Source organism: Pinus tabuliformis, chromosome 2_1 (genome assembly GCF_031772625.1).
Source record: "Pinus tabuliformis cultivar Carrire ecotype Pingquan chromosome 2_1, CPIR1, whole genome shotgun sequence".
Lineage (NCBI taxonomy): Eukaryota > Viridiplantae > Streptophyta > Pinopsida > Pinales > Pinaceae > Pinus > Pinus tabuliformis.
This window is the reverse complement of record NC_142299.1, coordinates 738163005-738190373: the sequence shown is the minus strand read 5'-3', so window position 1 is coordinate 738190373 and position 27369 is coordinate 738163005. Positions and strand designations below refer to the sequence as shown.

General features: G+C 39.2%; 1 protein-coding gene across 1 annotated transcript in view; it reads right to left on the bottom strand.

Moving 5' to 3' along the window:
• Window positions 1-345: 345 nt before the first annotated feature.
• LOC149202697 (uncharacterized) overlaps window positions 346-27369 on the bottom strand; it is a 451520-nt gene continuing 424496 nt past the window's right edge. The window contains exon 10 of the mRNA XM_089403210.1: window positions 346-697. Within this exon, the coding sequence (XP_089259336.1) occupies window positions 608-697 (90 nt within the window). The 3' untranslated portion in view covers window positions 346-607. The remainder of the gene's footprint in view (window positions 698-27369) is intronic.

Here is a 27369-nt window from a genome sequence, read left to right as displayed (position 1 = left end):
TTCTAATGCCACCTCAACCACTCCTGTAATGATAAATTATATAATCTTTTATGTGTAACAATTATAAAATTTATATTTAATTTCTAATTCAAGAATACATGAGAATCTTGACATTGTTGAGCTTTGAAACAAACTCTTGTGATATAGTGCATTAATTTGAGCCTAGCTTTTAAATAGCACTAAACAACATTTTAAAGTCAACTTCAACTCTAATATTGTTGAGTTTTGGGGTGGATTTCTATGATATAGTGCATTAAATTGAATTTAGCTTTTAAATAGCACTAAACAACAACTAAGTCAATGATAAGAACTTGATTGAGTATAAGATGTAAAAACATGAAAAAATAAGTTACAAAACAAGGAAAACAACTCAACAGAAAAATATAAAACTCTAACAAACATTTAGGGGAAGATATATGATCACCACCTAACATATAAAACATGTAAGTCCCACATCCATGTTTGTTTCTGCTAATCATAAGCTTTGTTAGCAATGGTTATGTAAGGATGTATAATTCGTTCACATTTTTTTGTCTTAAAGTCCACATTAAATTGACCTATATTCCATGCCATAACGAATGCTTATGCAAAGTCAATTCAAGATAATTTATAATATATTCATCCTCTTTGGAATCTCAATATTTGCCCGGGATAACAGCTCAGATGCAATTTTCCTGGATGTTGACAAAATCTCTTCCTGCAAAAATAAAAAAAATTACAATGAAGAAGTAACTCAAGCAATTGATAAACAAAAAGTTGACAAGCATATGGAACCATATCATAACCAAAAGCTCACTATTAAAACAGAAAAAATATATAAAGGAAAACTGCCAAGAAAAACTCAAAAAATTCCCACGAAGGACTAAATTAATGTCATATCCTAGAGGCTAGATCCTTATGTTCATACACAATTATATAGAATGAATTATGTTGGATTTTTAACCATACAAATGAGCCATTGTATTTTCTATATGACTGAGGACAAATAATAATGACAAAATTACACACATAAAAAACTCAGAACTTTTGACAAGTAATTTTATGACTCATTCTCCAACATAAGGCCTATAAAGAGCTCTAAATATCATGGTATGAGATGAAGGACATGGATGAATAGGCTGCATAGATCAAAGATCCCTCAAAAGAAATCAACCAATGGCTTGGGATATATGGATAGAAGTAGTTGCACAAGAATGATCATATTATCTTAAGGAAGCTTAGAGAATCACCTTCACTTGTATAGAAACACCTAGAAAAAAGGATGAACCCATCATCATCATGTGAATATTCTTGTCCCTTGTCCAAATTTCATGGGGAAACGACCACTTGCATTTGTTGAACAAATAATTGCTATTGATGTCAAAGGATGGGCAATTACAGAGAAGAATAGCATAGCATTAAAGATCACTTTAAGCCCTTCCCAACAAACTATAACATGCCCCCTAACTCTGCTCTATTGAGGAGAAATGAATTTTCGAAGTCAAAAACCACTTATCTGTCCCCTGTCCAAGTCGGCCCTGTCTCGGAGAAGTTGGCCTAGCCTTTCTTAACTTGTTTAGTATAAATAAGAGGCTCTTCTCGTCCATTCGACTACCCAATTCAGCCAAGCAAGAGACAAGGAATTTGGACCTGAGGAAGGAGTGAAGAAGGTTCATATCTCATGAACCTAGAGGAAACTTGAAAGGTGGATCTATGGTTTTTATCTCTGTTTTGATTAAGGGTTGTTGGTGGGTCATCTGATCAGATTTCTGTGCATCTTTTGTAGTTATCTATTGATCTAAATTTAGTCTATTTGCAACACTAAATCCGGTCTTGACACAGGCTTAATTCGACCTTGATTCTAGGCCTCTACTTGGATAGATTCAGGGCCTGCAATTTGGCCTCCTGTGGACAGATCCAGGGCCTGCAATTCGGCCTCCTGTGGACAGATTCAGGGCCTGCAATTTGACCTCCTGTGGACAGAATCAAGCTTGACTCAAGGTACAAAATTTCAGCCTCCCTTGTAACAGACTTCGGTCCTAAAGCAAGGAGAAAATTTGGCCCTGTGATTTCGACCTTGTTTGAAACAGACTTGGATATGTTCTGAGGTATTGTTGAGGTAGTCTTTTGGAGTAGTATTGAAGTCTTTTGGAGCAAACTTTGATCAATATTTGAAGTATTCTTGGAGCAAATTTTGGAGAGATTTTGCATCAGCCCTTATGGAGTAAAAGTAAAGTAATCTTGAATCCATTTTGAAGCATACTTTGGACCAACACTTGAAATAGTCTATGAAGTGTTTAGAGCAGACTTGAAGCAGACTTTGGACCAACCCCTGAAGCAGTCTTTGAAGTAGACCTTAGATAATCCTTTGTTAATTTTTCACGTGTTCTATGCTGCAGTAATTACTTGAAACAATTCAATTCACCCCAGTAACAGTTAAGCAATTATAGATAGAACAATAAACAATAATTCATAATAGCAGATAGCCAAGCGCAATGAGACACAAAGATTTTTGGTCAAAGACTAGGAAAAAACCCCACAAGGGGGAAAACCCAAATCAATTCTTCTTCTTCTTAGTCAATTAATTTTCAACTTGAGATACATAGTCCAATCGTACATCCATAGACCAGTCAAAGTCAAATCTTTGACTACCAAGAGAATGAGAGCCAAACCAAGCCAAAACCTAGTCAAATAAGAGAGAGAAAGTCAAATATGGTCAACACAGTCTGAAATAGGAGGGCCAAAATTTGGTCAACCTCAGTCAACAGACCCTGCAACTTTCGGTTAAATGTCAACAGTCAACCTTGCAGTCAACACCTAATAGAACAGTCCGAAATTCAGTCAACTTAGAGTCAAATATTTGGTCAAACACAGACAAAATCCTCCCGCAGTCTTCAATCAAATTTGTGGTCAAACCCTAGTCAAGGCCTGCAGTCAACCTCAGTCAACATGCCCATAAAATAGAGATAAAGATGTGGTCAACAATGTCAAAGATTCCTGGAATATTCGGCCTAACAAAACAGTCCAAACAACTTGGTCAAAACAGAGTCAAAGTGCCCAGGTCAATGCAAGCAAAGAGAGAGAGAAAGTGTTGGTCAAAGTAGACAGAAAAAATCTCATTCTTGCTCATTCGCACATGTGAACTCGCTCTGCAATTTTAGATCAGATTTGATGTGATGTGATGGATGCAAAAATGATCTCCAATGATGATTTAACTTTATTTATATGTGGTTTTGGAGGAGCCTTTTCCACTGTGGGGCCGACTTGATGGTCTTATGGCTGACTTGACCTAGGGTCAAAATTTGAATTTTCTCCATCATTTGTTAATGAAAAATTCTGACCATAGTTTCCAATTTTCAACATCCTTTGGAGCAAATTTGAAAGTCACCTTTTGGAGCAGCCTTGAAGACACTTGAAAAATCTTGAAGCAAAACTTTGGAACCATCTTAATTTTGAAGTCTACTTGAATTATTTGGAAAGGTTTAAGCCTAAGAGGATTGGAGTCCTCATATAGATCAGGTTGGTGCCAGAATTAGCTTGAGAGGATTGGTGTCCTCATTCAAAGGTTGGCACCTTGTAAGAATTGAAGTATTTGTAAAGGTTGGGTCCAAAATTTGAGGATTGACGTTCTCATTATTTGAACTATATTTTTATAAGCTATTTTTATTTTATTTCTTGTGTTCTAGTATATCTTGTGCTTCCTGCTGTGAAAAATATTAACTAGCATAATATAACAATTGAAAGAAATACTAATTCAACCCCCTTCGGAATTTCCAACAATTGGTATTAGAGCCAGCTTCTTTAAGATCAACCTAATAGTTGGAAGAAGGATTTTTGAATCACAATGGCCAGTAAAGAAGCACTTAGGGCTCCCCTCTTTGTTGGAACAAATTTTTTCCTTTTGGAAAATTAGGATGATGTACTATTTGATGTCTCTTGGAGTAGAAGTATGGCGATTGATTATAGATGGATATAAGATCCAATCTCCTCTACCAATATATCCAGAGAAAGAAAGCATATGTAGCAAATGCTAAGGCCTTGAACTCTATAACAAGTGGTTTGTTAGATTCAGAGTTCACCAAAGTTATGAATTGTGAATCAGTTAAAGAAATGTGGGACAAACTTATCAACATCTATGAATGAGATGACAAAGTCGAGAAGGCAAAGATGAATGATAAAGAATATATTGATGCTTACTTCCTCCGAGTAGATGAAGTTGCTAACTCTCTTAGAGGGCTAAGAGAAGATGTCAAAGAAAAGATGATTGTTCAAAAAGTTTTAAGGTCACTTCTAGACTGTTTTTATGCAAAAGTTTGTGCCATAGAAGAACTAAAAGATCTGGATAACTTATCAATGAATGAACTTCAAGGAATCCTCACAACATATGAGATGAGGTCAAGAAATACAACTCACAAGGAAGTTTCATTCAAGGCATCAAAGACATCGAGAAAGGGTGAGAACTGTGATTGCAGCAACGATGATTTTGATACTGAAATGACACAATTTGTCAGAAAGATGAAGAAAGGATCCAAACTTAAAGGTAAGTTACCTCTCATTTGTTTTAGATGTGGTAAAATAGGACATTATGCATCAAAGTGTCCTTTTAAGGATGACACTGATGATGAAGACGAACCCAAGAAAAAAAACATTTAAGAAGTAAGGCTCAAGTAAAAACAATTTCTTCTCCAAAGAAGACAATAATGACTTTGATGAAGAAGAATATGATGGAAGTAGAGAAATATTGTTCATGGCCTTCTCAAATGAAACAGATAATCCAGAAGAGGAAGTAAGAAGTCTAGAAGAAGCAGAAGGAAATATGGATGAACTATTGATTAGTGCCATAGAAGAAAATGAGAGACTCAAGAAAAAATAATGGAAAGTTATTTCGGGAAATCATCTCTCTCAAAACAGAGAAGAAGAATCCAAAAGAATAGAGGAAGTATTGAACAATAAAGTAAAGGAAAAGGAAGAAATTTGTGGAAAACTGGAAGCTGAAGTAGCATCTTTAAAAAGAGAGTTGGACAAAGCCAACAAGAATTTGAAGAGTTCTCAACTCTTGGATGTCATTCTCAGCTCTCAAAGTCCACCACATGATAAATCTAGACTTGGCTATATAAGAGAACCCTCTAATTCTCAGGGAGACACCAGTGGTCATCATCAAGAAAAGCCTAGATGTTTTGCTAATGTCGTTAAAGGACCTCATCTCAATATATCTACAGAAAACAAAGTTCATTGAAGAAATGAGAAGCAGTTCCTCTGTGAAAGGAATGTCTCATAAAGGAAAGACTACACCAAAGGGTATCAAACCATTTTTCTTGGAAACTGTTTCTATTGTAAAAAAATTGGTCACCAGAAGAAACATTGCAAGGCATATAGGGCAAATCACCAAAAAAATATTGTTGACATCAAGAGGCAAGATCAAGTCAAAACCTATAATTCCTTTGCTCCTCTTTCAAAGTATAGCCTAGAATGTTACAAATGCAACAATCTAGGCCATGAAGCACAAAATTGTCCATTGAAGCTAAGAGAAAGAGTTTGGAGAAAGAAGATTGAAGAATTTGCTCTGGAGACATGCGGTCTAGTTATGTATGCCTAGAACAAGGAAAGTCAATGGCTTGTAGATAGTGGATGTTCTAAGCACATGATAGGTGACAAGAAAAATTTCATCTAATTAGGTAAAGAAAAGGATAGAAATGTGACCTTCGGAGATAATGGATTTGTTAAAATTGTCGGAGTAGGCACAATGAATCTTGACAATGGAAAGGGTAAAGCAAAAAATGTGTCGTATGTTGAAGGTCTCAAGCATAATATTCTGAGTGTCAGCCAAATATGCAATCAAGGACCTGCTCTAATTTGTCCTGCCAGGATAGTGAAATAAGGTGATTATCTTCAAGAAGACTAGTAGGAAAAGGGGTAAGAACGACAGAAAATGAATAAATTCTTATTGAAATTCAAAAAGAAAAATGTTTCATGAGTCAATTAGATGAAAGCTGGTTGTGGCACAAACGTTTGGGACATTTAAGCTTTGACAAATTGGTGAATATCAACAAAAATCAAGCAGTGAGAGATATCCCCAAAATCTCAAAACCAACAAATGTTGTTTTTGTATCTTGTCAACATGGAAAGCAAACAAGGACTAGTTTCAAATCAAAGGAATGCTCAACATCAATGCCTTTGAAAATCATTCATAAATGTTTGTGTGGTCCATCCATAACTCCAAAACTACAAGGAGAAAGGTATTTTTTGTTATTCATAGATGATTATACTAGAATGACTTGGGGATTTTTCATTGGACAAAAGGTAGAAGCATTAGATTGTTTCAAAAATTTCAAAGCAACAATTGAAAATGAAAGTGAGGTGAATGTTGATTTCTGTAGCATCAGATGTGCTTTAGCCTCGAGATTTTGCAGAGAGGCTAAGACACATACATTCTCCAAGACCCAAAAATCCTTTGGGAAAATTCCATCTAGAGATGGTTTAATTAAAATAATTAATCATTTTTAATGTATTCCTAAGTCTAAACTTAGGAAATGTGATTAATTAAAGGATATTAACTAAATCTGGTGCGAATCTTCTAGATAAAGAAGAGGATCCACTCCTAGTAAATCTTAGCCTTTGATTATGTTTTAATCTTGGCCGTTGGTGCTCCAACGAGAGATTATGAGAAGGAGCTTTATGGGCACTTGGAGAACATACCGAGATAGTGAGATCTAGAGATCAAATTCTCAAGAGTAGCAACGCTGAGTTGCCAGAGAGAGATTGAGTGATCTTCTTGCAGTGAGAGGCAGGGATAGTAGGTTGGAGGGGATTTTTTCAGTCCCGATGAGTGCAAGGCAGAGAAGGCATCGAGAGGTCCAGAGAGGCAGTGCAGTGCTTCAGAGGGAGTCCGCAATTCTGCTAGGGAGCAGTTGAGATCCAAAGCCAGAAGCCAGGGTATGAGTTCGGAAGGCTAGGGATTCGAGTTTCCAGTGAGAAGAAGATCAGAAGGAGAGGGTGATGCAGTCCCTTGAGCTATGACGAAGTGACTGTGTGAGCCCATGCAAAGATAATGTAGGGCAGCTCATCTAGATCTCGGATCAGTGTCAGATCTCCAATGACAATGTGAGATATTTTATCACTACCTCTTTGCCAGTTTATTCTCTGTATCGGATAGCCAGTTTGGGCATCCAATGATTTGTACTCAGATTACTACTGCATAATAATCAAACCCTTAGTTGCTGCATCGGTTTTCCCACATTGGGGTTTTTCCGGGGACGTTTGTCCAAAATCAACGGTGTACTTTTGTGTGTGTTTATTTCTCTCCTGTGCAGTATTTTGTTTCCACAGTATTTTATGTTGTTAAAGCTACCGTAGATTTTATTTAGATGTTCGCTGTGTAACACTGTAAATAACTTGGTTCAGAAATTAACAAGTAGGAGAAATTTAATCAGGAGCTGCACTAGGATTCAAGGTCATCGAATTTTCACAGTGAAGACCAAATTCTTAAGATCAAATAGAGGCGGAGAGTTTACTTTAGGAGAATTCAATGTGTTTTTTTGAAAAACATGGAATTAGGAGGAAACTTTTGGTTGCTAGAACTCCTCAACAAAATGGAGTGGTAGAAAGAAAGAACAAACCTGTACGAAAGACTTCAAGAACAATGCTATTGGAAGCTGACTTAGTTGCAAAATTTTGGAAGGAGGCAGTTGGGGTAGTAATATACATTATGAACATGGTTTAGCTCTGGGTAGAAAGTGACAAAACTCCAGACAAACTATGGATAGGAAAGCCTGCTTCTGTAAAACACTTAGAATATTTGGAAGCAAATGCTTTATGAATATTAATGAAAAATATCTAGGCAAGTTTGATTCTCATGTTGACGAAGGAATATTTCTTGGATACTCATTAACAAGCAAGGCCTACAAATGCTACAACAATCGCCTATGAAAGGTGGTAAAAAGCATTAATGTAAAGATAGATGAGGTTCTTCCCAAAAATGAAGTAGAACCATCAAATGAAAAAGATATTATCTTTACAAATCAAAAGGAAGATGTTGTAAAAGAAGAGAAGGAACCAAAAGACAAAAAGGAAGAACTAACTCAAACACCATGCAATACAACCTTCAAGTTTGTCGAAAAACACCATCCAAAGGATCATGTTATTGGAGATATGGACACAAGTATACAAACAAGAAGAAGGATGAATAACACACCAAATGAGTGATATTGCTATGCTATATCAAATTGAACCAAAGGATTTCACTCAAGCAAGCATCAGGTTATTGGAGATATGGACACATGTATACAAACAAGAAGAAGGATGACTAACACACCAAAAAGGAGTGATATTTCTATGCTATATCAAATTGAACCAAAGGATTTCACTTAAGTAATGATCCACACTGGATAAAAGAAATGGAAGAGGAGATGAATCAAATTGAAAAGAATGGAACATGGGAACTACAATCTCGTCCAAAAGATAAGAATGACATAGGAAATAAGTGTGTGTTCAAGAACAAAAAGAATGAAGATGGACAAGTCATCAGAAATAAGGCAAGATTGGTGTGCAAGGGGTACATTCAAATTGAAGGAATTGACTTTGAAGAGACTTTTGCTCATGTTGCCAGGTTAGAGGCTAATAAGGATGTTTTTAGCATTTGCTTGTTTAAAAGGTTTCAAAGCCAATTAAATGGATGTGAAGCTAGCATTTATAAATGGAGATTTGAAAGAAGTATAGATGGACCAACCAAAATGGTTTGACTTGTCAGAAAATAAAGACTTCATATGAAAATTAAAGGCCTTATATGGATTAAAACAAGCTCTAAGAGCTTGGTATGCTAGACTTGATCAATATCTTCAACGACAAGGATTCAAGAGGAGTGATAAAAAGCCATTAGAGAAATTTTGAGGTCTAAAATGGGCCTCCTAAGGAATATTATAAAATAATAGTGGAAATAATAAACTAAGATTAGATTATATCATCAAATTTTAGAGGTAAAAAGGAAAAAACTATTTTATCGACTCGTATTTTCAACTTATCTTCCTATGATTTTACTCAAACTTTGAGCAAGATCACTCGTTGGGTGAAAATTTTAATTCCTCATCCAAGGAGTACCCATGTTGCATACTTTTGATGGACCTTGCTACATGAAAAATGATAAATACATGAAAAAATGTGATTGCAATCCCGTTTTTATGTATTTCTCATTTTTCATGTAGCAGGGTCCATTGAAAGTATGCAACATGGGTACTCCTTAGATAAGGAATTAAATTTTGCATTCAACGAGTTCTCCCACTCGAAATTTGAGTAAAACCGTAGGGAAATAAGTTGAAAAAGTAGTTTTATTTTTATTTTTTAGTCTTTTACTTTTAGTTTGGTTGACATCATCATCTTGAATCCTAATGGTTCTTATAAAGTTGATTTTGGTTGTACATTTTTGTTTTGAGGCCCATTTAGACCTCAAAATTTCTCTAATGAATGTTTACATGAAGATGGAGAAATAAAATATACTAATCACACTAGTATTTGTGGATGATTTGGTTTTTGGCAGCAACAATGATGAAATAAGTCATAATTTTTCTCAAGAGATGTCAAAATAATTTGAAATGTCAATGATTGGAGAGTTTTCTTACTTTCTTGAATATCAAGTAACTCAAACCAATGCTGGAATGTTCATATCAAAAGCAAAGTATCTCAGGGATATGCTTAAACAGTTTGGGATGGAAGAATGTGCTACGGTAAGCTCACCTGTGACTACAAGTTGTAAGCTGAGCAAGGAGAATGAATAGGAGAATGAATCTCCTACCATAGATGCAACTCTCTACAGATCAATAATGTGAGGATTGTTATATTTGATAGATTCACAACTAAAAATCATGCAGGAAGTAGGCATGGTAGCAAGATTCCAGTTAGCTCCTAAAGTATCTCACATGCTAGCTGTAAAAATAATACTCAGACATCTGAAATGCACACTTGATTTTGGACTATGGTACCCTAAGAGCACAAAACTTACCTTGACAACATATACTGATGTAGAATGGGCAAGAAGCATTGATTACCGAAAGAACACCAACGTAAATGGATTCTTCCTAGCATATTGTCTTGTATCTTGGCTAAGCAAGAAACAATCATCTATATCTCTCTCCACAACTGAAGCCGAGTATATAGCAGCAATAGATTGTTGTACACAAATCCTATGGATGAAGGAAGCCTTGAAGGATGTCAAAATAGAAACAAATCAACCTATCACTATCTACTATGACAATACCAATGCAATTAATCTCTCAAAAAATCTAGTCATGCATTCAAAAACAAAACATATTCCAATCAAGTACCACACTCTTCCAGAATAAGTTGCAGAGAAAAACATCCAAATCGAGTATGTCAACACTCAGGAACAGATTACAAAAATCTTCACAAAACCCCTATCTCGAGAAGCATTTGAATATCTTTGTCAAAAGATGGAGGTCATCTCTCTTGCATCTTAGTACAAAAGGGGAGAACATGAAGATAGGGGGAGAAACACAATGTCAGGGGGAGTAGCATATGAAGAATGTTTCCATTAATAACAAAGGGGGAGATTGTTGAGAAAATAATTTTTATTGATGTCAAAGGGTGACCAGCGGAAGAGGAGAATAGCAGAGGCTTAAAGACCACTTTAATCCCTTTCCATCAAGCTATAACATGCCCCCTAACTCCTCTCTATTGAGGAGAAATGAATTTTCAAAGTTAAAAACCACTTATCTGTCCCCTGTCCAAGTCGGCCTTGTTTAGGAGAAGTCAACTCTGTCTTGGTTAACTTGTTCAGTATCAATAAGAGGCTCTTCTCCTCCATTCAACTACCCAATCCGACTAAGCAAGAAAAAAGGAATTTTTACCTGAGGAAGGAGTGAAGAAGGTTCATATCTCATGAGCCTAGAGGCAAATTGAAGGGTGGATCTATGATTTTTATCTCTATTTTGATTAAGGGTTATTGGTGGATCATCTGATCATATTTTTTATGGGCATCTTTTGTAGCTATCTATTGATCTGAATTTGGTCTCTTTGCAACACTAAATTAGGCCTTGACATAGTCCTAATTCAGCCTTGATTACAGGCATGTATTTGGACAGATTTGGGGCCTACAATTAGGCTTCCTGCAGACAGATTCGGGCCTGAGGCAAGGTATAGAATTTCAGCCTACCCTGTGACTTCTGTCCTAAGGCAAGGATCAGATTCGACCCTGTGATTTTGACCTTGTTTGAAACAAACTTGGATATGTTTTAAGGTATTCTTGAGGAAGTCTTTTGGAGCAGTATTGAAGTCTTTTGGAGCAAACCTTAGAGAGACTTTCATCAACCTTTGAAGTTTGGAGCAAAAGAGATTTTGCATCAGCCCTTATGAAGTAAAAGGAAAGTAATCTTGAAGCCTTTTTGAAGTAGACTTTGGACCAACACTTGAAGTAGTCTATGAAGTGTTGACTTTGGACTAGTGCTTGAAGCAGTCTTCCAAGTAGACCTTAGAGAATCCTTTGGAGCAAAGTTGGAAGTCACCTTTTGGAGCAGCCTTGAAGAAACTTGAAAAATATTGAAGCAAAACTTTGGGACCATCTTAATTTTGAAGTCTACTTATTATTTGGAAAGGTTGAAGCCTAAAAGGATTGGAGTCCTCATATAGATCAGGTTGTTGCTTGAATTAGCTTTGAGAGGATTGGTGCCCTCATTCAAGGTTGGAGCCTTGTAAGAATTGAAGTATTTGTAACCGTTGGAGCCAAGATTTGAGGATTGGTGTCCTCATCATTTGAACTATATTTATATAAAGCTATTTTTATCTTATTTCTTGTGTTCTAGTATATCTTGTGCTTCCTATTGTGAAAAGTATTAACTGGCATAGTATAACAATTGAAAGAAACACTGATTCACCCCCCTTCTCAGTATTTCCAATAACATTCATTGTCCTAGTATTGATTCTTGTTTTAAGGAAGAAATTGGACACATTTTTAATGGGGTAACCATGACATTTCAAAGGATTGGTTACTCTGGAATGTTGGTGTTTTGAACATCTTTCACGATGATTGTGAGTGAATATTGTGGGGAAAAGCAAAGTGATATATTTGTTAAGTCTATTTCTCTCTATTAGGTGAGGAAAGGAAATGGAGGAGAAGGAACCACCTTACTCTTGGTAGGTAGAAGGACCATACTTACTTGTAGAAGGACTAGATCATATGAACTATTAATAGGCAAAAATGTTGATTTTTGTAGATATGGTTGGTCTTCATAATTAGTTGTCCTTGATAAATTTGTAATGCATGTTCTTCATGCTTGAATTAAAGGAGAAATATTTTAAAGACATGTTCTTCATGTTGGTTGAAAAAGAAGAAATTTGAATTTTTGAAAATACATTTTTTGGCTCCAAAATGAGCCAAGTCAGCCCCTCAAATGCTTAGGTTGGCTCCAACAAAAGATACACCCGTTCGACCTCAAGAAAAGACTATAAACATATGACATTTCATCTGCCTCCATTGCCAAGCAAGATCACATCTTCTGAGGTAAGAAAGAGAGGTATAAGGCAATGAATAAGGGTTATTCTAAGGCTAGCAGAGGGTCATTGTGAGGCCAACGAAGGGCAACTTTGGGGCAGTGAAATACGAGGCTAGAAGGCTGAATTTCTGAAACAATGAAACTCTGAGAAAGGACAAATTATGACTCTATGATAAAGGCTGCATCTTTGTTGGGAAGAACATTTGTGAAGGGAACTAATCTCTGTGCAAAGACCTTTTATATAGAATAAAAAAGGCATAACTTGATGCAAAACTAATTAGAGACTTCAGTGGGCAGATTGACTTGACTAGGAGGATGGACCAGGTTTGACCTAGTTGTTGACTTAGACATATCGCTGTTGAATTGAATAATTCTCTATTGAAAAGGTTGCTAGGTTTTCCCTCATGTGGGTTTTCCTAGGGTAAATCTTTATGTTCCTTGTGTGGCTGTCTCTTTATGATCCTACAGTCTTAAATGTTATATGGTTGATGTCTTCTATGTAATTTTCTTAATGATGAAATCATGGATAAGAATGTATAAAGTGTTGAAGGTACAAATCTAAGGTGTGAAGCCATCAAAATTTTTCCAAGATAGAATGTTGAAGTAGATTGCTATGCACTAACTGCTGGTTCCATAAACCTTGTTCCTGGAATAAGGAGAAAAGTCACATGATTGAAGAAAGCATATCTTGATGAAACAAATTCATTGGACATGCCAAGATCATGAGGCCAAGTCTCTCACTTAAGGTTAAAGATCAAAGTCACTTGCAGATATGATTTTGTCTCATCACAACATATTGAACGTGTTGATTGCCAAGTTTTTTTTAAAGAATTGATGTCATATGTTCTGACCCTTTCGTTTACTGATGGTATGAGTACTTGGATTCATTTCTTGCACATTAAAATAAAGACCCAGTTCTGTTGCTACAATAAGAAAGAAAAGTTATTTGATAATGATGAGTTTCATCATTCTAGGGTTTTGTTATTTAACTATGAAATTGAAAGTCTAGGGTTTGTGAACCCTAGTATACAAAAAGTTTTGAACAAGAAATCCATAGGGTGTATCAATCGAAGATTTTGCAAAGAAGGAATGACATTAAGATGATAACGTGGATAAGGGTGCAAGATGGATGCAAGGAGACTAAAGATCATGAGGGCACAAATATCCTCTCAAAAAGATAGGTATCTTATATCTCTCTTATTTGATTATTGCTACTGTTTTTATTATTAGTTAGTCTCTTGTCTTTGAATTCTTTGCTTGATTGTAATTGTTTTTCCATGGCCTCCTAATGAGGATTGCAGGTACATAATGAAGGCTACCAAGTAGATGGAAGAATAGAGCAAAGTTGTGACAAAGAGACTCTATGTGATGAGAGATATTGTACTAGATGAGATTTGGACTCAGAGGGAGTGGAATGCCTTGATCTATGCCAAGACAAAGTATGATTGGATGGCATGGAGTTCAAAGCAAAAGATTACCCCAGTAAGAGGGAAGAAGCCTATGAAGAGACATCTTGTTAGGTACACTTCTATTAAAATTTATTATCTTCAAGACTTCTGTAGAGGTCGTATTTCTCCATGAAAGAAGTGAACATAAGAGATACCTCAAGCTGGTGAGGTACATGAAGAAGTCCTATACGTATAAACAGAAAGAAGGCTTTGTACAAGCTCCTCAGAATTGATACACTTGGATTGATGGATCAAGGTTGATCCTATATGATTTGTTTTCTAACGAAAGTAGAAGAGCTCATATGTCAGAGGGAGTTGCATTGTCCAAAAGATTTGCTCTAGAGTAAGAAGTCAAGGCTTCTCCAAACTTTGTTTTAGCTTAAGAGGGAGTTGACCTCAGAATTCAAGATGATATATCTTGAATAGATAGTTGATAGCATTAGTGTTAGCAAAGAAGGATTGCCATGGTAGCATATGTTTAAGAAAGAATACCTAGTTAGGGTATCAAATGCAACTAGGATAATGGATCAAGTGAAGGAAGTAGATCAATTTATGGTTGAACCAAGGTATGTGGCTCAACATGTGTTGAAGTACCAACATGGTACAATTGGTCATGGCATAATCAACTATGGTTTGAAATATGTCTCAAACAGAGAAGTATAACTATAGGAACTCACACTGGGCATGAAGTGCTGAAGATAGAGAGGATTTGTATATTGCTTCAATTTGGGCTCCATTATGGTCTTTTAGATCAGCAAGAAGCAAACATCTTGCACTCAATGTTTTGGTTAGCAAGTTAAGAAGCAACATGGCTCCAACTTGCCGAATTGTTTGATCAGGTGCAGATGAAAGCTTGATGATAGGTCGAGACACCTTGAGATCTAGTAGCAATATATGGTACATGAAGAGAGCAATGAAGCTCAAGTATATATCCACCAATCAGAAGACAACTAATATTCTAGCAAAGCCTCTGTCCAAGGCAGAGTTTGTATACTTCAGGGACAAGCTTGGACTTGTGGAGATTACCCCTCTCATTGAGAGGGAGTGTTGATGTGACAACAATATGGATGGACATTCTCCCTAAAGGAAGAATGGTCTAAGAGGCCTAGAGTGCTCCCCATTAAGGTTAAGTGCCTCTCAGGGAAGAGACCTTGAGTACTCCCTATGAAGTGTTGAGTGTGGTCTCTCAACATCAAGACCTAATCACTCCCTAAGGAAGGGTTGAGTGAGGTATTTTAGCATCAAGACCCGATCCCAAAGGAAAGGTTGAGTGAGGTAACATCAAGGCCCAAAGTGCTCCCTAGGAGGGTTGAGTCAGTATCATAGCATCATGGCCTAGTGAGAGGCCTCTGGATTTGAGTATTAGATTACTCTTGTAGTGCCCACTCTAGTTGTCTAACCCTGATATGACAATATCCTTGATACATTATTCTTTGAGGACCTCAGTTTAAGGATCCAAATTTTTTACTCTTACTATGAGTGCGTGTGATAATAATTACTTTTTCCAGTTTGATGTTATGATGATAATAATTGCACTAGTTGTATGACCCTGATACGACATTATACTTTATACATTATTCTTTGAGGACCTCAGGTTGAGGATCTGAATATTTGACTCTTACTATGAGTGGATGGATAATAATTGTTTTTTCCAGTATGATGTTATGATGATAATAATTGTGACAGATGTGTTTTATGACTATGTCTAATCATATGATGGATTCATTACGTGTCTGTGTACATTAGTTCTTGCTATCAATTACAAAAATGATGTGATGATGATGTAGCATAAACAATTATATTGGTGATTAGTATTATGAATCAAATATTACCGATGATAATTGAGTGTGGCAGGAGACCACCTAGATTCACTTGAATGTGATGAGTTGGCAACCTCTAGTTTGGTTTGAATTACATACTATTGTCTCAAGAAATTTTTAAAGTTCAACTTAAAATTCTGCTGTGAATTCTAATGACATGATAGTGGCCATAGGCACAGGTTAGTTGTTTGGCTGAACGACTCACACATGGGTGATGGTGTTGGAATTTCTAAGTCTAACCCGTTAGAAACCCTTCATGTACTTTAATGATTTATTCCTACCTACTTGTTCTGTTAATTAACAAGTTATTTACCATGTAAATACTGGAAATAAATACAAGTACATGCTCAACACATTACAGATCATCAATTGAAGAAAAAAAAAACAAGCACACAAGTGTCACCATTGTTTTTGGACTAATGTCCGTTGAAAAACCCAATGTGGGAAAACGGTGCAACTGTCTGAGGGTTTGATTTATTAAACAATTTCAGAATACAATCTGGGTGCCAAATCCGGCTCACCCAACAGAGAAAAATCTCGACAGTAGCACTTCTCTACTCGGAAGCAGATATTCCGGCTGAAACCCCGTATAAACACTCCGACAGCTCTATAGCTCCAATTTGCCCCACGAAACCCCAGCGTCAGCCTCTAGGGACTGTGTCAGCACTCTCTCGTCGAGCGTTAGCCCAACGTCAGCCTCTGGAGGCACTGCGTCAGTCCTCTGGCCCTTTGCGTCACTCACGCTGGCCCTCTGAGGCACTGCGCAACTCCTGGCTGGCTCTGCGTGAGCCCTGGCTGGCTCTGCTTGGACCCTTGGTTGGTTCTGCGTCCCTCTCTCCAACTACTACCCTAATCCTCCCGGTGCTATCTCTGCCTCTTTGCTTCTGTATTCACTGCCCCTTAGCTGCAACTCTGATCACTCTCTCAACTTTCTCAGCAAACCCAACCCCAAAAAGTCAAAATCTTGATCTCTTCGGCGTGTTCTCCAAGTGACCCTCAAGCCTCCTCTTATACTTTTCTCGTTGACAATTCAATGGCAGAGATTAAGTCCCTAATCAATGGATAAGATTAGATCTGGTTTGATCCATGAATTTTGGACCACTCTAACACAGTTTTATATTAATTCACATTAATATTTTATTTTCCCTAAGTTTAGACTTAGGGACTCCATTAAAAATATTAACTATTTTAATATCTCCCAAACTATTTAGAATCTGCCCAAACCTTTTCTGGGTATTGGAGATCTCATGTGCCTTAGCCTCTCCACCAATTTTCATGGCTAGAGCAGATTCGATGCTACCCCAAATCAACACTACCTCTTAGTGAGGAATGTGCTCTAGCAATACTCCTCATTGAGTATCACCCTGATCATTCGACATCGGTCCCTATGCTGATGCTAGGCCTGCTTCCCATCATCTGCACTGCTACATTCTGTACTGCTACCCATGGCCCTGCCACTGCCACTGTTGCATCCGTATTGCAACTCCCTCTGCATCTGCGCTACTGCCCATGGTCCTACCACTGCCACTACTGCATCTACACTGCAACCCCTCTCATCATGCTGCATCGTGCTGCCCATAGCACTGCCACTGCTAACTGCTGCACTGCAACTCAGTTACTGGGAAGTAAGTAACTGATCTCCCAACTCTGACATTTCCGTCAGGCTAGAAACACTCTTGACGCTGAAGCTCCCTCTGTCACTGACAAGTGCTCCCTCTCTGACCTCTGCGTTGCTGCAACAACTCTGTGCATCTCGCACCGTTGCACATCTCTTTGTGCCATCTTGCACTTGGTGCAACACTCCTGTGCTTCTCGCACTGCTGCCTCATGCTGTCCTGGGAATCCTGCACTATAGCTCCCTCTATTGCTCCATCCGCATCTGTCTCTACTGACACCCACCAATATTGCTACTCCTCTTCGGGGCTCACGTAGCAAGGTCTAATCCAAGAGGCTGGGTACCTCGAGGATCCTTCCCCTCATCGCCTGTAGTCCGTTTGACTACAACTCAATGTCTCCCCACTTCCGCTCAAGTGGTGTGTGTGCACTCATGGCATAATCATCATCTGTCTCCACTTCCTTCTCTGCCCTTGCTGGCGCAACCTTGGTCTTGGAGGCCTCTCCCTTGCTCTTCTTCCTCGGACACTGGGTCGCATAATGACCCAGCTCCCCACAATGGAAGCATTTGACCTTGGAGAGGTCCTTCTTCTTCTGTTTCTCCTGCTTTCCCTCAGATGCTAGGGTAGCATCCACCTCCTCCTCCTTCTTGATTTTGATCCCCTTGCCGCTACTTCCTGCCTTGCTCAACCTTCTGATCTCGTCTTGGCGAAGAGCCGCCCACATTTCCTCCAAATCTGGAAGGGTTGCCCTACCCAGTATGCTCTGGACAAACACCTCCCAATCTTCTGAGACTGTGTTCAGGGCTGTTCTCACCATCAACTCTTGATCCAGTGTGGCCCCTATGGAAGTTAGTTGATCCCGGATCTCCTTCAATCGACTGAGGAAGGGGTCGATCTGTTCTCCCTTCTGCATCTGGTATGACCGCAACTGATTTTCTAGTAACATCCTTCTCTGCACAGAAGTATGCTGGTACAATTTCTTTATGGCCTCCCACATTTCATTTGCTGTGTCCTTTTCGGCAATATGTGGTACTACATGGTCCTTGGCCCCGTTAAGAATGATGCTCTTGGCCCTCGCCATTGCCTCTTCGTACTTGTCGTTATCAGTTGGGTCAACTGGGATAGCTATCGTCCTCAAAATGAAGTTCTTGACACGATTCCTGTCTAGAACATATAGGATTCTGGCCTTCCAGACTACGAAGTTTGAGGCTTTGTTCAGTCTGTCCTGGTCTCTTACCCGTTCACTGCCATCTCACTGCTCCTCTACTTCCCTCCTGGAAGTTCTTGGTGTGACGCCCTCTGAGCCTCGATTTCCCTCCTGGAAACCCTTCTACCAATGTCGAGATGCCCCTACTTCGATCATTAGTGCAGCGACACCACTAATCCTAAATCCCAACAAACTGAAGGTTAGAGCTTCCTAGGCTCTGCGCAGTCCTAGCACCGACAAATCAGCTTCTTCAGCCAATTGCGTCGGCCCTCCTGGCCTCTGCGTGGCTTTGTGTGAGCTTGTCTTTGCCTCCCTCAGCCTCTGTGCTGCCTCTTCTTCTGTCACTCGGTACAGCTCCTGTCACTCAGTACAACTGTTTTCTGTTGTTGCTGCTCTGCTTGACTGATGTCCTCAGTTCTCCTATGATTTGCAACCACACTCTGATACCATGTTGGAAGTTCTAAGTCTAACTCGTTAGAAACCCTTCATGTACTTTATTGATTTATTCCTACCTATTTGTTCTGTTAACTAACAAGTTATTTACCATGTAAATATTGGAAATAAATACAAGTACATGCTCAACACATTACAGATCATCAACCGAAGGAAACAGAAACAAGCACACAAGTGACTAATGTCCCCGGAAAAACCCAATGTGGGAAAACCAGTGCAACTATCTGAGGGTTTGATTTATTAAGCAATTTTAGAATACAATCTGGGTGCCAAATTTAGCTCACCCAACAGAGAAAAATCTCGGCAATAGCACCTCTCTACTCGGAAGCAGATATTCCGACTGAAACCCTAGATAAACACTCTGAGAGCTCTACAGCTCCAATTTGCCCCAAGAAAAACCAGCGTTAGCCTCTAGGGACTGCGTTAGCTCTCTCTGGCCCAGCGTTAGCCCAGCGTCACTCTGGCTTGGCCTGCATCAGCCTCTGGAGGCACTGCATCAGTCCTTTAGCCCTCTGTGTCACTCATGCTGGCCCTTTGAGGCACTGCGCAACTCCTGGCTGGCTTTGCGCGAACCCTTGGCTGGTTCTGTGTCCCTCTCTCCCGCTACCGCACTGATACTCACGGTGCTATCTCTGCCTCTCTGCTTCTGTATTCACTTCCCCTTAGCTATAACTCTAATCACTCTCAACTTTCTCAGCAAACCCAGCCCCAGAAAGTCGAAATCTTGATCTCTTTGATGTGTTCTCCAAGTGACCCTCAAGCCTCCTCTTATACTTTTCTCGTTGACAATTCAACGACCAATATTAAGTCCCTAATCAATGGCTAAGATTAGATGTGGATTGATCCATGATTTTTGGACCATTCTAACACAGTTTTATATTAATTCACATTAATATTTTAATTTCCCTAAGTTTAGACTTAGGGACTCCATTAAAAATATTAATTATTTTAATATCTCCCAAACTGTTTAGAATTTGCCCAAACCTTTTCTGGGTATTGGAGATCTCATGTGCCTTAGCCTCTCCACCAATTTTCGTGGCTTGAGCACATCCGATGCTACCCCAAATCAACAGATGGGGCTATACAGATAGATGGAACTTCATGGGAGGGGTGGGACAATGTCCCTAATTTCACCTGCTAGCACTCTCGCTGTGACATGGGCTAGAAGGTGTTGGGATACCTTCACCTTGAAAATCATGATGTCGTGGGGGAAAACCCAGGTTGGGCCGCTCACGAGGATTTTACTGGGGGGTGTGCATCAAGGTGGATTCCATGAACCCCAGCACCATTAGCCTCACTTTAGTGGGTGACATAGGAGAGGATAACGATCTCCATCATCGCACCTAGTTTTGCCCCTCTTAGTCACTAGATGCTTTAAGGGCAAGCAGTTGGGCACCCTTGGAACTTCAAGGGAAATTCTTGAAGGGAACGATCGACTTGGCATCCTTGGAATCAAGAAGAAACTACTGAAAAATAATTAAGACACAATAATCATACTAATTCACATAAATGTGGTAAATGAGGTTTTAGAATTGAGTTATCTAAAATAAGAGTAAACCTTGGGGTAAAGGGAGAATAGGAAGAAATAAGAGATTGGACCAATTAAGAACTCTACCCTTCCCACATTTGGAAAATCTTAGGTAGAAAATGTGCATATAAAGTAACTCCAAAGTACATAAGGTTTTAATAAGCAAAGGGGGGAAAGGGGCATAGAGTTAATTAGGAACATTAATCCTAGAATAGTCTAGCCTCATTAAGAAAAGAGGGTGGAGAATGAAAATAAAGATTAATAAATTAAATTAGAGAAAATTTAGAGAACCTCCATGTGGCAAGAGCCAACACAAGGATCTCCATCTAAGAGTCAATTTGAGTTAAACTAGGATGTAGTTGGGGGACCAAATTTGAGACCTATCAGTTGACTTCAGTAATGAACACAAATTAAGGAGAAGAAAAGTGGGATCAAGAGACAACTATGAAAGTAAATAAGGATTCATGTTGGGGTGAGAAAAATTATTATTTTTGAATTAAAATTTAAGTAAATAATTTTTGAGAGCCATGGTGAGAGGGTGACACATGGGTGGGTGAATAATAAAATTTTTGGATAAACAAAAATAATTATTTATGCATGAAGTGTCAAGTGTGACCTATGAAGCCTATTATAAAACAAAGGGCAAGCTATGGGAGAAGGAACATTTTTTTGCCGTATCGTTGGATGGAAGAGATAATGTTATTTTGAATGGTTAAGAGCTATAATGAGTTTTGTGAAGTGGAGGTCTTTAGAGAGGGGACTCTTGAACCAAGAGTGTCACCTCCATCAACTAGTATTCTTCCTCTATTGTACAACCCTATTGAAGCTCTGAGGTTTGTGGGGAAGAAGAGTACCCAAGGAATACGCTGGGAGGTCAACCGGTGAGTCACCAACATTTGGTTGGGACACATCAACATTCACACTTGGATGCGGACGACTGCACGATACAAGTTGTGAAAATTCCTAGATCTAACAATCTCTGGAATCCTACTGCAACCAACTGAATCTACTTCACCTAGATCGTAAATTACATTACAAACTTATTTCAGATTTCTTCTTGAAATATTGAAGCAAATTACTGAAGCAACCTACACCAAATTAAATATGATTTTGAAACATAGAAACTGAGCAAGGAAATACAAACACATAGGACACTGTTATTTTTGGACAAAAGTCCCTGGAAAAACCCAATGTAGGAAAACCGATGCAACAACTCTGAGGGTTTATTATTATTAAGCAGTAGCAAATTCTGAATACATCTCTGAATACCTCATAGGGTTATTCAGTTATAGAGAGAAATATTGTCAAAAAGAATTGTGAAGTTACCTCACACTATCACAAGGAATCTTGGCTTATCCAACCCTCGACTGATTGCCCCCAACTTTTCTGGTTGGATCTGTGCTAGCTCTGCACAGTATCTGCGTCAGTCTAGCGTCAAGCTCTCTAGGAACTGCGTCACTCCTCTAGCTGGTTGATTTGCCACCCTGGAGATTCGATTTCTGCCTCCCAGTCTCACACCCTGGCTCCCGGCTTCTGAAACTCGAATTCCCTTTGCAAATTTCAGAATCCTCACTGGTTTTTGCACTGCCTCTACGTGGCTTTGCGTCAACCCCTTTGTCTCAGTGCTGCCACCACTGGATTATTCTCTGCCTCTCTCTGATGATGATTCTCCGGTTGAGAAAATCACTCTCTCTAGAAGTTATCCCTGCCCCTCTTCTGAAAAAATCTCTTCAATTGAATTTTCCTCCTGGGAACATCTCACTTCAGAAAATCGATTTCTTGATATCTCTTGGTGTATTTTCCAAATGACCCTCAAGCCCATTCTTATATCTTCCTGTTGGACAACCAACGACCTAGATTAACTACTAATCAAAGGCTCAGATCATTTTGACTTGATCTCTGTCTTTTTCTAGAAGTTACACTTGATGATTTTGGGTAGCATCGAATGTGCTCTAGCTCCAAAATTTTGTGGAGGGGCTAGAACACATGAGATCTCTAGATCCCATAAATCGTTTGGAGAAATTCCACCTGGATGAGCAATAATTAAAATAATTAATATTTTTAATGGGTTCCTAAGTCAAAACTTAGGAAAATAAAAATATTAATGGGTATTAATAAGAATATGGGTGAGAAACTTCTAAGTGAGGAGGATCAAGTCCATTTTAATCTTAGCCGTTGATTAGGGACTTAATCTCAGTCGTTGATTCATCAACAGGAAAAGTATAAGAGGAGGCTTGAGGGTCAGTGGGAGATACACTTGAGAGATCAAAGAGTTCGATTTTTTTGGGGCGAGGTTTGCTGAGAAAATCGAACAAGTGATCTGTTGCAGCAGAGGGGTAGGGATAATTGAGGTCATAGGATCTGACTGAGACCTCAAATACACAGCAGAGAGAGGCAAAGAGACACCAGAAGAGGCAGCACAAACTCTGTGAGGTTGACGCCGGGCCAGGAAGGGCCCACGCATTTCCAGCGAAAGGGAAGAGCCACCCTCCAGCAGAAATCCAAATTAGGACTGGGGAGCAACATAATCAACCAGAAAGGCTGATGTTAGAGCTTTAGGAGGCAGAGGAGGCCGCACAATGCTGACACAGTGTCCCATTGTGCTCCACGCAGGCCCACACAGCTACTGCGTAGGGGAAGCACAGTTGTAGCTAGGGATGATCAGTCCAGTTGCCGAAACGAAGAGATTTTTTGCGGGTGAAGTGAGGTAATCTCACTTAGGTTTCTGCCAGTATATTTTTCTCTGTAACTGGATAGCTGCGAGGGCATCCAGAGTGTATTTAGAGCTACTGCTTAATAATAAAACCCTCAAGGTCGCTGCACTGATTTTCCCGCATTGGGTTTTTCTGGGGATGATTGTCCAAAAATAACGGTGTCGCTTGTGTGATTGTCTCATTTTATTTCAGTTCATGATCTGCATGTATGTGTAGTCTGCAATAGTATTTTCATCGTTGTTTAAAATTATTAAATAACTTGTTGGATGTAATGAACAAGTAGGAGATGATAAACCAGTGATTGCAATAGGATTTCTGATGTGTAGATTCAGAAATTTTCACATGGTATCAGAGCATTGCAGATCATAGGAGATTGAAGACACCAACCAAGAGATCCAGATAATTTGCTGCAGAGAACCAACTGTCCCAAGTGACAACATTGTTTCAGAGGCAAAGGAGCAGCTACAAGAGTGACGCAAAGCCAGAGGAGTGACGTAGAGGCTCATGCAGTGCCTGCATCAGCATTTCAAGCCTACAGAGAAATGTTGCACGAAACGGGGAAATGGGTACGAGTTTTCGAAACCGGCACAGGTACGAAACGTGACCCCCCAAATTTTGGAAACTGGGAAATGCGAATATATATATATATATATATCTATCTAGGACATTTAAGAAATATGTGCAATCATAAAGCATATATGATACATTCTAATTTATTACATTATGATAAAATTTTCAATTGTCAATGCATAAACTATAAGTCTCTAAATTTACATCACATTTACTCATGAATGATCACATAATAAAAATAGAAATATCCAAAATCAGCCACGAGAAATTTCTAATTTCTTGTCTCGTGCTTGATGGGAAGTCTCCTCCTACATAGTCGAACAACCTTAGTGCTCTTGATTAAATACAAGTTTCATACCCTAGTACCCTACATGCTCTTGATTATTGGGAGTCTCCCCTACATAGAGGGCTTGGTTCTCTTGATTAAATACAAGTTCCATACCCTAGTACATGATAAAATCCAATGGAAACATTGCAACCCCCCAATCCTGAAATCCTGAAAAACAAATAAGTCTGCTGGATTTTGAGTGAGATCTAAAATTCTACTTTCTCCATATGAAATCCAATGAGCGCGAAACCACTCTCAAACATCCTGAGTCATTTCATGGTAATGTTAAAAATTTAAGTAAAAGGATGAAAATGAAAAATAAAGGAGAATTTCACTTTTACTTTAAGAATTTAACATTACCATGAACTGCATATGCCTCAAACTTCCCGATGAACTGCATATCAACACTAGGGCAAAAGTTCACTTTTATAACTTTAGACAGGCATCTAGAAGCAACTAGAAGGCATTAGAAAAACCTAATTAAAAATTAGAAGACAAATTAATTAAAAAAAATAAAAAAAAGTCAAGTTGCATGTGGAAATGGCGTCATATGGCTAGAAATGCATTTCCGGCCGTATTGGCCACATTTCCACCTCGAGAAACGTGCCAGTATGGCCAGAAATGCGTTTCTGGGCCGTACTATACGCGTTTCCGCATTTCGTTTCTGTTTCCGTACGGAAACTCCTCCCTTGCCAGCGTTTCCTGCAACTTAGCTGCAGAGGGTAACACAGAGCCAGAGAGGAGCCCACACAGTGACTATGTCAGCGCTCTGGGCCAACGTAGAGCTTGAAAGGTTCGAATCAACCAGTTGCTGGGGATGGAGGAGCAGATTCGATTCGATTTGAGGAGCTAGTGGGACGCTGTTTTTGTTGGTGCAAGACAATGTTTGTGGAGATAGAGGCAAGGTAGAAGGAATCACTGCCTTGACAGATTTCTAGCCAAAGAAATCTAGATCCGTGTTGCAGCAGCAAAGGAGGATTGGAAAGGAGTGATTCGACATTTGGTTGGAGGATTTTCGTGAAGGAAATCAGGACTTAGAGGGAGTCTAGAGGAGCTTGTTCCTTAGAGGATTTCTAGAGCCAAAGAAATCCAGATGCAAGTCTTGCTGGATTAGCAGCAAAGGAGGGAGAAGAGAACCAATTTGACATACATTTCGCAGAGATGGTAACCGCATCTCTAAGAGGGAGGTGGGGAGATTTAGAGCTGTAGTTCGAAAGAGTTACGAAAAAGGGGAAGGATCCTTGAGGCACCCAAACTCTTGGATCACATACGGCTACGGGAGCCCTTAATGGCAGTAGCATAATGACGGGTGTCGGTTGGAGCGAAGTGTGATGGAGCGACAGTGGCATTTCTAGAGTGCCAAAGTCCAAGGTAGTGTAGTAGATGTTGTAGTAGTGCAAGAGGCACAAAGCAGTTTGCAACAACGTAGTAGCAGCAGAGGGTCAACACAGATTAGCAGCAGAGGTAGCTTCAGCATCACGAGGCATCTAGACTGACCAACATGTCAGTGTTTGGATGAGGTTTCAGTTACTTACTTCTCAGTAATTGAGTTGCAGTGCAACAGTTAGCAGTGGCAGTGCTATAGGCAGCATGAGGCAACATTTTTGAGAGGGAGTTGTAGTACAGATGTAGCAGTGGTAGTGACAGAGTCATGGGTAGTAGTACAGGAAGCAGCAGTAGTGGATGAAGGGAATCAGGTCGAGCATCAGCAACACAGAGGACCGATGTAGTGGATCAGTGTAATGCTTCTATGGGGAAGTATTGCTAGAGCACATTCCTCGCTAAGAGGGAGTGTTGATTTTGGGTAGCATCAGATGTGCTCTAGCTCTGAAATTTTGTGGAGGGGCTAGAACACATGAGATCTCCAGAACCCAGAAATCGTTTGGAGAAATTCCACCCGAATGAGGAGTTATTAAAATAATTAATATCTTTAATGGTTTCCTAAGTCAAAAATTAGGAAAATAAAAATATTAATGGGTATTAATAAGAATATGGGTGAGAAACTTCTAAGTGACGAGGATCAAGCTTGTTTTAATCTTAGCCATTGATTAGGGACTTAATCTCAGTCGTTGATTCATCAACAGAAAAAGTATAAGAGGAGGCTTGAGGGTTAGTTGGAGATACACTTGAATGATCAAAGAGTTCGATTTTTCTGGGGCGAGATTTGCTGAGAAAATCGAACAAGTGATCTGTTGTAGCAGAGGGGCAGGGATATTTGAGGTTGGAGGATCTTCTTCGAGACCTCAAATACATAGCAGAGAGAGGCAGAGAGACGCCAGAGGAGGCATTGCAGACCCTATGAGGTTGGCGTTGGGCCAGGAAGGGCCCACACATTTCCAGTGAAAGGGAAGAGCCACCCTCTAACAGAAATTTGAATTCAACTTGGGGAGCAGTAGAATCAGCCAAAAAGGCTAACATCAGAGCTTCAAGAGGCAGAGGAGGCAGCGCAGTGTTGACACAATGTCCCAGTGTGCTCTATGCAGGCCCACGCAGCTACTGCGTAGGGGCAGCACAGTTGTAGCCGGGGACGATCAATCCAGTTGCCGAAACGGAGAGATATTTGCCGGGTAAAGTGAGGTAATCTCACTTAGTTTTCTGCCAGTATTTTTCTCTATAACTGGATAGCCGCGAGGGCATCCAGAGTGTATTCATAACTACTGCTTAATAATAAAACCCTTAGAGTTGTTGCACCGGTTTTCTCACATTGGGTTTTTCCGGGGACGATTGTCCAAAAATAACGGTGTCCCTTGTGTGATTGTCTCATTTTATTTTAGTTCATGATATGCATGTATGTGTAGTCTGCAGTAGTGTTTTCATCGCTGTTTAAAATAATTAAATAACTTGTTGGATGTAATGAAAAAGTAGGAGATGATAAACCAGTGATTGCAGTAGGATTTCTAATGTGTAGATTAAGAAATTTTCACAATACCCACAATTAGATTAATACCCATTATTATTTTAATTTTCCTAAGTTTAGACTTAGGAACCCTATTAAAAATATTAATTATTTTAATATAATTGTCTCTGGGTGGAATTTCCCAAAACGGTTTATGGGTTCTTTGGAAAGCATGTGCCCAAGCCTCCCTACAAAATTTGAGGCCTAGAGCACTTTCGATTCTGCCCCAAATCAACACTCCCTCTTAGCAAGGAATGTGCTCTAGCAATATACTGCTTCATATTGCTCTGACTTTGAAGCATCATCCTCTGCG